This window comes from Electrona antarctica (genome assembly GCF_951216825.1).
Source record: "Electrona antarctica genome assembly, chromosome: 7".
Lineage (NCBI taxonomy): Eukaryota > Metazoa > Chordata > Actinopteri > Myctophiformes > Myctophidae > Electrona > Electrona antarctica.
Genome location: NC_136812.1, coordinates 45,965,292 through 45,977,401, shown reverse-complemented (window position 1 = coordinate 45,977,401; position 12,110 = coordinate 45,965,292). Strand labels below are relative to the sequence as shown.

The window sequence follows — 12,110 nt, the reverse complement described above, 5'->3', positions numbered from 1 at the left end:
TCGAGACCCAAAAGAGAAATGTTACGTCTCCCCAGGACCCAAACTAGTAAAATTAGCCGATCTACAAGCTCACAACACGCCGCGATGTGACATGTTGTGAGCTTGTAGATCTGCTAGTTTTACTTCACACTCGGGGATAGATTCCCGCTATATGGCGGATGCCGACAATAAGCCTCTCCGGCCTGTTATTTACTTTACTGTTTGAACTGACAGTCCAGCTCTGTGAATCATCAGAGACGCTTTCTAAATTTTAGAATTGTTTTTTGGCCTATGTAAATAAATAAAAAGTGCAATATTCGCCTCTGAGATGTACTGGAGAAGAAGTAAAAGTACTGCAAATAGTAAAGTAAAAAATACCGGCAAAGGTACAGTACTTACTTTACACCACTGGGTGTGAATGTGTTCATTGTGCTTCGTCCACAGGACCACAGCTCCTTGATGAAGACCCCGGGAGCAGGTGAGGAACAGCCTGCAATCCTCCTGTCATCATTGTCATCAAGAATACGAGACAATGTTTCTTCGTCATGTGTGGCTGACTGACTGAGGCATATCTGTCCTCACAAGATATAGTGTAATGTAATCTAATATTATCTGTGAGCCTCAAATTAAAGTCATGTCATGAAACCTGTAGCTTGTCTTGTTTTTCATGATGAACATGCTGCAAAAACAGAAAAAGAAAAAATGAACTTCCTATTCAATTTAGTTTAGGCCAGTTGCACACCAATATAACATTTTACTATTTGTGGCAACAGCGTAAAATGTGTCTTATATTAGTCAATAGAAGGCAAAACGTAATTGGTTGATGCTTCACTTATTGTTTCATGTTATAGGCATATTGATTTTATGTTTTTTCCTACCTGGCCACCTGGGCACTTTGTGCATCAACCAGCGTTGCCATGTCTGCTTATTATAAGCGATTTGCGGCTTGTTTTTGAGTGGTGCAACCACTCCAAGGAACAGCAATGTTCGTCCGTCCTCACCTATGTGTCCTCACCTATGTGACTATGAGTACCAGTAGGGACAAAAGTGGCGCTGTTGTGCCAGAAACAGAGAGAGAGAGAGATAGTGTTGCACTGTTGCCTGCTAATTACGCAGAGAGAGAGAGAGAGAGAGAGGCAGGGGGAGAGGGGAGAGGGGAGAGGGGAGTTGCACCACTCAGTTCACACGGGTGTGATTTTTTCTGTATAGTTGCTTATTTGGGCTCACTTCCAAACTTTTAAATTATTATTTAAACCAGAGGTTCTCAAATATTTTCATGCCATATGGTTCCCATGTATTTGTCCCTAACCCCCATCTGAAAATGTTTCGTGACAGGGGAGAGCCCCGTAGCAGATTTATGACGTTAGAATGTTCAAAAACATTCCAAATATTCCACATTTTATTTCACGATTTTTGGGGGGAAATAGCAGATCTACAAGCTCACAAGCTTGTCGCGATGCGCAGCGACACGCCACCCCTGCTGGGGGCATATATGGACTAAAAGCAGCCTCACTGTAACGAGAGAGATGTTCCCTATATGATGATACTGACTTCATGATGTCCTGATGGAGAATGTAGACAATAATCATATAGCTACAGAGAATGACTCCATGATGTCCTGAGGGAAAAAGAATAGAGTCAATAATCATACTGATGCTACAGAGAAGTGTACATTTGACATCACAAGGGGGAGCTCCTTGACATAAACATCTCACAGGCCTAATTATTATTGAAGGTGGTATAGCCTGCCTCAGGAGGTTGCATCTGTAGCTCAGCATCAGCAAGCCCCACCTCAGCATACATCTATATAGGACACTGTCCTTCAAGCAACACTAAGACCAAGGTGTCATCAAGGCTCTGCACTGAATGACTTGGCGAGTCACCGCCAAGACACTACAGATATCCACACAAGCCTCCATGCGTCTTCTCTGCAGCCAATCCAGGTGCCGAAGTCCACATGTCAAAAGGTTGACGTTGCCATCAAAAGCTCCATTCGCATCGAAGCTGGTTGCCTGGCCGAAGCCTAGCCTGGCTTGGCCAGCCTCATAGCGGGGATTCACTGAAGATTCTTCCATATGCGGGGAGGAAACATCAGTGAACCCTCGCTATGAGTCTGGCCGCGCGAGGCTAGCCGAAGCCCACCTTGTGTTCAACCTGCATCATGGGATGGGATGCATGTGTTTGGTCCGACGTACTAACAGTCCAACAGGCATTAGTCTGACTGTCACCCTACCCAAAACCCAAATCCTAAACCTAACATCACAGGAAGCCATGGGTAAGTTTTAACCAGTCCTGCCTTTGGCCAGACTCATAACCATAAGCTCATAACCAAAGCCAGGCTAGTTTTAACGTGCTTTGGGTTAGTTTAAAACTGCCACCACTCATGTCGGGAGCCACGGGTTAGTTTTAACGTTAGTATGCATGGGATGACCCGAGCCATTGACGAGAGGGCCATCGACGGTCGGGGGGCTGCTACCCAAGGAAAGCCCATGCAGAAACATGACTGGCACATCCTGCATGCTACTACAACGACCAGAGCGCTTCCAAGCAGACTCAAATCCCACCATCCCTTCAATGAGGCAGCACAGCAGATTGATTGATTGATTGATTGAAAATTTTATTAACAGTTTGCAGAATTACAGTACATTTCAAGCACAATTCAGATTTTACGGGGGCCAGTTTCGAATTACAGCCATCCGTAGGTGCCCTTTCAGAACGGTTTTGAAGGAGTCAAGGGATTCGCATGTCTTAATGACTGTTGGTAGGGCGTTCCACATTTTGGTGGCATAGGAGCGAAAAGAATTTAGTCCCTTGTTTGTGCCGAATCTGGTTTGAACATGGTTCGTTGCACTCCCTCTGGTGTTGTGGGTGTGGACTTCGTTAACATTAAGGAAGTATCTACACAGGTACATGGGTATCTTGGTGGAGTATCGAATCTTGTGGACCAGACCCATTGCAAGATGCTGTACTCTGTCGCCGACCCTAAGCCATGCCAGTCTGTCAAAGTGGGCAGGGGTGAGGTGGGTTCGGGGGGTGAGGCCAAGTAGGAGCCTGACCAGTTTGTTTTGGGAGGTCTGGAGCCTAGTTTTAAGGGCCTTTGAGGTGCTGTGGTACCAGGAGGTGCATGCATAGTCAAAGAAGCCTTGTTGCTCCGTGCTGTCCCTAAAAACCTGTCCATCAATGCATGGCTGCTGAGATCTTGCAAGCAGGAGTGGGAGACGGCCGGGCCCACACAAATCCAGGACCATCAGTACATCCGGGACCCAGGGGATGCCGTCACAGTTGAAGGCAATGGCCCTACCTGTCCTGGACCCTCCTGTCCTGAACCACCTACCTACCCACTGGGGACCTGGGGTTGAATGCTTCAAATCATCAATGAATAAGTGGGGCTTGGCAAACGGCGCATAGAATGCCAGTGTGGCGAGAATGAGCAGACTGCTAAACATATAATTACGTATTTCCAAACGGACCACACGCATAAGCCTGCCTCTTCAACGTTTGATTGATTGATTGATTGAAATATTTATTAACAGTTTGCAGAATTACAGTAAATTTCAAGCACAACTCAATACAAAAAAACTGTTAACTGTGAATAAAATGGTAGATAAATGGCAAATGGTGCATTTATATAGCATCTTTATCCAAGGCGCTTTACATAGATTGTGCATTACATTCACACATTCATACACCGATTGTAGCGGAAGCCATGCAAGGTACCAACCAGCACATCAGGAGCAATTTGGGGTTCAGTGTCTTGCCCAAGAACACTGTAGACAGGAGGAGCCGGGATTCGAACTGCCGACCCATGGATCATTGGACGACCTGCTCTACCTCCTGAGCCACAGTCGCCCCGCACTAGACTTGTTTACAAGAGGGTCCACCTTGTTCAATTCATCATAACATTTAGAAACATACAAATATACACTTCTATATAGCCAAAAAACAGGAAATCATCATCATAAAGGAGGGGGAAAAGGGGTGGGTGTGGGATTCAGATTTTATGGGGGCCAGTTTAAGACCGTAAGACCAAAGAACGAGAGCATGGCTGCGTTATGTTAAGCTGGACATCTGACAATACATCAGATCCTCTTGAGTAGCTTGAGTGATGGTACCACTATTGGACAAATTGGATGTGGTCCACAATACATTTATACCACACAGTTACGGTTAAGAATCAGAAGTTATTATTTTGGGGTTTAGTACTAGGCTACAAAAACTAAATGGTCTGATGATGATGATAATAGTTATTCTTTCATACAGAAAATGCAGTGCAAAATCACATGAGCACTGTACTGCACCCAACGCCATTTCTGGTGGATACAACTGAAGCTTTTGTCTGGAAATTAGACAAGAAAATATGCTTAAAGGACAACTTTAGTTTGTTTCAACCAAGGTTCATGTTTTAGGTTGTTATTAGAAAAAGTAAAAGATGACTGTTATTTTTTTTTCATTTGCTGCTTTCTTTTGTTTTAGGGATTTTAGTTGTTTTTGACAGGGGGGCGGGGGCATTCGAACATGGGGCTAAATATGTATTTCTTTACAACATTTTATAGCGATGTATTTTTGTATTATTTACTATAGTCCTACTAGACCCCAAGAAATTACATCTGGCCACAAAAGATCACAGGATCTACTGAATATGAAGGTAGCCTACTGGGGGGAAGCCACACTGTGTGTCATAGGCTCAATATGTCAGTTTGACACATTCAGTAGATCCCGTGATCTTTTGTGGCCAGATGTAATTTCTTAGGGTCTAGTAGGACTATAGTAAATAATAAAAAAAGAAATCGCTATAACATTTTGTAAAGAAATACATATTTAGCCCCATGCTCGAATGTCAAAAACAGCTAAAATCCCTAAAACAAAAAAAAGGAGCAAATTTAAAAAAAATTACACTCACCTTTTACTTTCTCTAATAACAACCTAAAACATGAACCTTGGTTGAAAAAAACTAAAGTTGTCCTTTAAATCCTTTTTCAAATTTGGGAAATTGTGACAAATGTTCCACCACTGGGATTTCTTAGGACTTTTGATATGTTATTGCTAACATATATGAAACAAAAAAAGTTTTCTGTTGCAATTTGTTTTGAGGTTAACCAACCCATATATATCTATGGTTAACCCCCCCCAAAAAAACGCAAAGCCGCTTTACAAAAAGAGAAGCCCCAATTCGCTCATAACAAGCGGACATGGCAATACTGCTTGAAGCGATCCACCCCGGATCCACCCAGAGCCAATAGAAGGCTCTGGATCCGCCATAAAAAGAGAGCAATAATTCAGCCAATCGCATTTGGTCTTTGAACGACTGTTTGAATTGAAGCGGGTGAAGGCGGAAGAGATTCTAGAGAGCGACAACAACAACAAGAGAGAAGAGGAGAACGCCAACTTCCAAGCTGCACGAAAAAGGTAAACAGAAATAGTTTTTTTTTTGCATTTAATGGGAAATAAATTTCATTCGCGCTTGATGTGGGTTTAGTTACTGAGCGGCGATGGCGTCGCAGTTGCCGTCTAATTCCGTCCGTTTGTGGGAGGCACGCGTTAGCGTAGCCCCGCTTGGAACTGGGCTAGTACTCTTAGTATATTAAGTTAAGCTAGTAGCGTTATCGCTGGAGGATGATGATGAATGATGATAATGGTCCCCTTTACCTTTTCTGTGTTTGTTTGGGTAGACCGGCGTCCCAAATACAGAAAAGGTAAACGAGGGTCCCGAAAGGGGCTGCTAGACAACAGCCAGTGGTGTACATTTTAGGACATGTACTGTAAAAGTACTGTACTTGGGTACACTTTTGAGTTATTAATTTATTGGAGTGTTAACAATTTTCAATACTTCTACTTCTACTCCGTGACTGTCAGTACGATCGAGCGTCATGTGAACCATGGCTACTCCGCTATGTGAATAATGATAATGATAATAATCAACTTAAGCTGTATGCATACTTGGGCTATTTTCAAAGCATTTCTAAACATTTGAAAACATAATCGGACATTCTGCAAAACGAGTACTTTTACGTTTTATTTGATTTTGTATTGATCTGTACTTTGAACTATACCCATTCTACAAACTTTTAAGATTTTTCCATCAATCAATCATTGGTACTTAAGCATATTTTTATGTGAATACTTTTGTACATTTTAGTATTTGAGTATTGTGATATAATTTGTGCTTTTACTTTAGTAATAAATATGAGTACTTTCCCCACCAAATGAGTACTTTTCCTATTACTGACAACAGTTGTGGTGTGTTTCGTATGTTACTGCGTTCAACAATGTGATGTATTGGTATCGGATAGATGAATGACCATTTGTTGTGCTTGTCCACAACAAATGCAAGAATGTTTGGATAGCATCAGAATGATGCAGTTAGGCTTGACGTTTACCAGGCTGGCATTCTAATTTTTATAGTACCCCCCTCCCTTACATTCTTTATGTGACTATTTTACTCCTGCCGTTTTGGCACAACTCTAGAGTTTAGGAAACTCCTAGTCGCAAGCAACTCTGATGCTATACAGTCGTGGAAGAAGTAATTTATTTATTTAGAGTAAAAGTATCAATACCATGTCGGTCTGACACAAATAAAAGTCTCTCATTCTGAATTCTATTTCAGTAAAAGTGCAAATGTATTGGCATATAGAAGTACTCATTATGCAGAATGCCTCTTTCGAGTTTTCAAAATGTATAAAAAAAATCATTTGAAAATGGCATGGCAAAATGACAAGCTCACAACGCAACGTGACTCATTGTGAGCTTGTAGATCGGCTATTTTCAATAGTGGGGAATAGAAGTAAAAGTATTCAAACTTGGAAATACTCCACTAAAGTAAATTAATACGTAGATCTATTCTAGATATCGTAGCAATGCAAACTCCAAGATTGCAGTTGTACGGAAACTTGCAATATCCTCTTATCCTCATTATCCTCAGATCTAATTGTATCTGTCAAAGTTTTTCAATTTGTTTCTTAAAAATCCACTGTAAACCCACCATGAAAATATAGACATGATATGAGCTACTTTCTATCATCAATAAATTAATTTCAGGTGATTATTTGTCAAAAGTGTTCAAGTTTGGAAGTGCTCGTTGAAAATCACTTAACTGTCCTTACCACCTGTTTTGAAATTGCACTTAATGCAGGAGACAGCAGGACGTTGCGTCACGTGATTGAAACATGACTCTTGATCTGGTCTGTCGATGAGCCCATCTGCTAAATGTCTAAACTGCAATTTTCTCTTTAATGTTTGCAGGGAAATCCTCAGTCACAGTAACTCGAGTGGGAGAATTTCTTCAAGTTAAATATTGATTTTAGCAGCCAAGCCATGTCATTATTTTCGTTGCCTGCCAGGAAGCATACAGCCTATTATGACCACCTCTTGGGCATGGCAGCAACGACGACTGCAGCCAGAGAGCATCAGGCTCAAAAAGCAACTGGTACGAGCAAAAATGACACAAGGTCAACAGACTCCTCATCGGACGACAGCAGATCATCGGTGGATGCAAGCAAACAAATTAACAGGACTTATGTTATCCCGGTACCGTCTCAGAGCAGTGGCAGTGCCACGCCTACCCGTGGTCGACTGACGCTGCAAAAGAGAAAAACCGGAGCAGACAAAACGATGACCGAAAATGTCCAAATCACCTCCTCCACCTCCACCACCCCGGCACCTGAGAAAAGGCTGACTTTACAGCGCAGAACCGGGTCAGTCGATAGAATCGGAGTAAGTGATGTTGGTAAGGGTGCACAGGGACCGCGGCGGGTCAATGTCACCACGGACCCACAACAGTCCAAATGTTTGTTCCGCTCCGCAAGTCTGAGAGACGCGTCGACCTCCAAGGGGAAAGCGCATCAGGTCACTGCTCCGGTAAACACGCCCGGTAAAGGTGTGGTTGTGCCAGAGAGCAGGACACCCTCCTCGACCAATGGTAGGTCCCTTGCGGTCCCGGCAAACCTAGAGGACAAAACCTCGAGTCGAGTGACTCCTAACCGGAAGACCACCTTTGAGAAGATCTCGGCAAAGAAGGACATGTTCGAGAAGCTGGGGAGGAAGGAAGTCCCAAAGGGGGTGGCAGCCAAGTCTGCAAACTTGGCAGCACCGAAGGTGATGCGGACGCAACCGCCTGATGGAGCTATGCCCCCTCCAACACCAAGGACGAAGATCTCTGCAGGTCAGTGATGGAAGAAGTAGTCAGATTTCTTTTTTTTTAACTTTTAACTAAAATTTGCAATGCCACCATGTAAACGTCTATGATTGAAAGTACTAATCTTAAAAAAATGGCAGATCTACCTAGTAGCAGCTCACAACGCATTGCGATGCATTGTGATTGGCCCATTTTCTAATTAGGAATCTACAGTAACTAAATTGTTCACATCTTGCAGTGGACTATAAGTATAAAGTAATGAAAGAAAAGGGAAAACAAACAGTACTTGAGTAAATGTACTTACTTACTTCCCAGGTTTGCAGAAGTCGAGCACCACCTCGAACGCCACCCTGCCAGCTGCTCCAGCCTCGGTACCGGCCGCCAGCGCCCCAGCTGATCCAGCCTCTGTACCGGCCGCCAGCGCCCCAGCCGCTCCAGCCTCTGTACCGACGCCTGTCAGTGTCGAGCCCCTGGTGCGAACTCACGAGGTCCTGGGGCAGCAGCAGCACTCCCAGAACCTGGAGAACAGTGCAGTTACTGTAGCAGTCCGACTCCGTCCATTCAACAGGATGTATGTAATGTTTACCTCAATTGTGTTGTGCCTTTTAGGTTGTACGATTTGGATAATATCATAATGTAACGGTAGCAGTTGGAAATGGCAAATTTAGTCAAATGCAATGCTGAAATGTGGTACGCTTGTAGAGGAAAAGTCTGTTCAGCAGAAATGGCGAGGAGAGATGCAACTGAAAGGAAATATCATGGTATAATAAATATTGATGATAAATCAATATTTATATGTCCATGACCATGTTGTGGAATGCTAGAATATTATGCAATAGAGATTAGGTGCAAAATAGTGTTGCTAATGGAATACACCAGGGGTGGGCAACTTTGACGATGGAGAGGGCCACTATATTTCCACACTCACTCCCTATAGGGCCATATATTACTGTCGTAGCAAAAATAGCCGATCTACAAGCTCAAAACGCGCCGCGACGCGTTTTGAGCTTGTAGATCGGCTATTTTTGCTACATTCGAATTTAAATCTTTTTTGCTATTTTTGAATTGGAATCCTGAAAATTTACATTTTTGATTTGACTTTAATTATACTTATGTTGAGCAATGAGCTACTAATTTAGACTGAAGTAATTACAGCGGGTCATGTTTGCATGTTGTGGAATTGTAACGGCTGAAACCAATATTATATCAGTATTCTGACATTAACCTGAGGGCCACATTAAGTGAACGTGGGGGCCGCATGTGGCCCCCAGGCCGCCAGTTGCCCACCCCTGGAATACACCATAATTACCACACTATAATATTCTGCAGTATACTGGATATGTGCACATGTCATTCATGTTCATCCCCGTACATTTTAGGGAGAAGAAAGACAAAGCTGTGCAGGTAGTCTTCATGAAGAACAAAGAGACAGTTATCCACCACCCAGTCTCCAAACAGACCCACACCTTTGCATATGACTTCTCATTCTGCTCAGTGGACGAGAGCGACTCAGAGTTTGCCAGCCAACAGACTGTGTATGAAACTCTTGCGAGGCCTCTTCTGGAGAGAGCCTTTGAAGGCTTCAACACCTGCCTGTTTGCCTACGGGCAAACTGGCTCTGGAAAGTCCTACACGTATGTACCTGCGCACTAACTGTATAAAGAGGGAATACTGCATTCCAGGCCATGGATGTATTAGTTTACAGATGCCATACATGTGTCATCATGTGCTCTGACTGTAATATGTACTGCATAGGCCTTAACCTTGAACTGTGAGTGACTATTGACCTTTGACTTGTTTAAAACATTAAAGGGAGGAAGAATAAATCAATGGCACCTAATCCCAACTAACATATCTGCCCAATTTGATCAAAATTGCATTAAATCATCTATTCAGCGCTAGTCTCTTGAGACGGACTGTAGATGGGGTCCCAAATTGATTCAGCTCTGATTTGGAAAAACACCAGAGGGTACAATACACCCACTCTGGGTGTAAATGCATGATTAAGTTATGTATAACTTCCAACTTGTCATGCAGGTGTTCAATTAATATGATCAAATTGTCTTTTTATGGAAGGACACTGTTCATGGATAACGTGTCATCTTTTGTTTAACCGTTTCTCTCTTGCAGCATGATGGGCTTTGGCGAACAGGCAGGTGTCATCCCCAGGTTCTGCGAAGAGCTCTTCTCCAGACTGTCCGCTATACAGAACCCTGAGGTACCGTTACTGTACCAGGACGTCTGGCACAACAATTCTGATAATGTCTCGGATTTATATGTAGCGCTAGGAGGAGGATTTCAACTTTATTAGGATAAACTCGGGGGTACTGTTTGAAGCGGTATCTTTCAAAGTGCTTGTTTGTCTTCCGGCCAGGTGACATGTCACCTGGAGATGAGCTACTTCGAGGTCTACAATGAGAAGATCCATGACCTGCTGGTGGCCAGGGAGGAACAAAGCCAGAAGGGGATGCCTGTAAGTGTTTTAGAACTTCAACTAACCTCCAGCCACATGTTGATATGACCGGTCTGTTTTTCCTCTTCAACTTTACCGTACAGCAACTTGGGGTGATAGCCACGATTTGAGCGTTCTGCTGTTACAAAGAAACAATGTTTTTGGGAGATCACAAACGCATTGAAGTGGACCGAACAGTACAATTTCCCCTCCTAGTTCACTATAGTAATTAAACCATCAAATGTATTTCCATTCATTATGCTCATTTTACATGCCATAACGTGACTCTCTGGGAATGGTACGATTGGACGATTGCCACTGTACAACGCTAATAAATCAGCCTTTAGACATAATAACATCCACAACACCTGTATTGCTGTAGCAGCCTGTTGTACTACTGCCACCCAGTGGCATGCTGGAAGAACTACAGTAGACAAAAGCCAACTGACAAAAAAAGTGCATTTATATAGCGCTTTTTTCCAAAGTGCTTTACATAGATTGTGCATTACATTCACACACACATTCATACACTGATGCCGGAGGAAACCATGCAAGGCATCAACCTGCACATCAGGAGCAATTACGGGTTCAGTGTCTTGCTCAAGGACACTTCGACACTAACTCTGGGGGAGCCCTGGTTCGAACTGGGAACTTCATAGTTTTTCCATCCTGCTGTTGGTCAACTTTCCTGGTGTTAGTTCTAAGGTCTGCAGTGATATAATTGACTAAAAATGCATATCAGAGAAACTTGCATGCAGGCTCTAAGTATGAGTATTATATTTAATAGCTGTTCTATCCGTAATGATGTTGATCATTGGACATCTGCAAGAAAGTGTTCTTAAAAACTAACGTGGGCAGGGCGGGTGGAGGAGGAGAAGCATTAAATGCATGTTTATATTTATAGCAATATCTTGACTGACTTACTTATATCTTAAATCCTCTGTTTGTTGTCTTCTAGTTGAGGGTGAGGGAACATCCTATCCATGGACCCTACGTTGAGGAACTGTCTGCGTAAGCAGCCATTCATATCAGACTTCACAATTTCCCTTTGTAGGATGTTTTTCTGTGGTCATCTGCAGAATGTCTTACTTTTAGTTTTTTCCTCAACAGGCATGTGGTGAGCTCTTACAGGGACATTCAGGTACGTTCTAATGCTGCGTTACGACTGGCAGCTAACACAAGATGGAAAGCTACTGTTGTACAGTACACCGCATATTTGTAGCTGAATTTGAAACCAGCTCAACTTTTTTGCAGCCTCGGTAGTGTCGTAATGTCGCTGGCTTACAATGACAAATAATGCTAGCCTGTATCTGACGGCGTGTTCACACCATCTGCCAGATACAGACTATGCATGCCATGGTAGTTATGTGCATGTCCGTTAATGCATTATGACCAGCACTCGTAACACTTCACATAACTTCCTTGTATGGAGTTGTTAGTTGGGCTTGATTGCACATAGAGCATTATGAAGCCTTACAGTTTTATTGACTTTTAGTAAAGTGTTACCACCTTTTAAAATCAATTGGTTCAGTCCAGACACATTGTAAC

The 12,110-nt window shown here is 43.0% G+C and overlaps 1 protein-coding gene across 1 annotated transcript in view; it reads left to right on the top strand.

Annotated features, from left to right (window-relative positions):
* The first annotated feature begins 5,274 nt into the window (after nucleotides 1-5,274).
* Nucleotides 5,275-12,110, top strand: part of kif14 (kinesin family member 14) — a 39,144-nt gene continuing 32,308 nt past the window's right edge. The window contains exons 1-8 of the mRNA XM_079505116.1: nucleotides 5,275-5,385; nucleotides 7,219-8,137; nucleotides 8,426-8,681; nucleotides 9,490-9,744; nucleotides 10,241-10,328; nucleotides 10,485-10,583; nucleotides 11,521-11,573; nucleotides 11,673-11,703. Coding sequence (XP_079361242.1) covers nucleotides 7,291-8,137; nucleotides 8,426-8,681; nucleotides 9,490-9,744; nucleotides 10,241-10,328; nucleotides 10,485-10,583; nucleotides 11,521-11,573; nucleotides 11,673-11,703 — 1,629 coding nt within the window. The 5' untranslated portion in view covers nucleotides 5,275-5,385; nucleotides 7,219-7,290. The remainder of the gene's footprint in view (nucleotides 5,386-7,218; nucleotides 8,138-8,425; nucleotides 8,682-9,489; nucleotides 9,745-10,240; nucleotides 10,329-10,484; nucleotides 10,584-11,520; nucleotides 11,574-11,672; nucleotides 11,704-12,110) is intronic.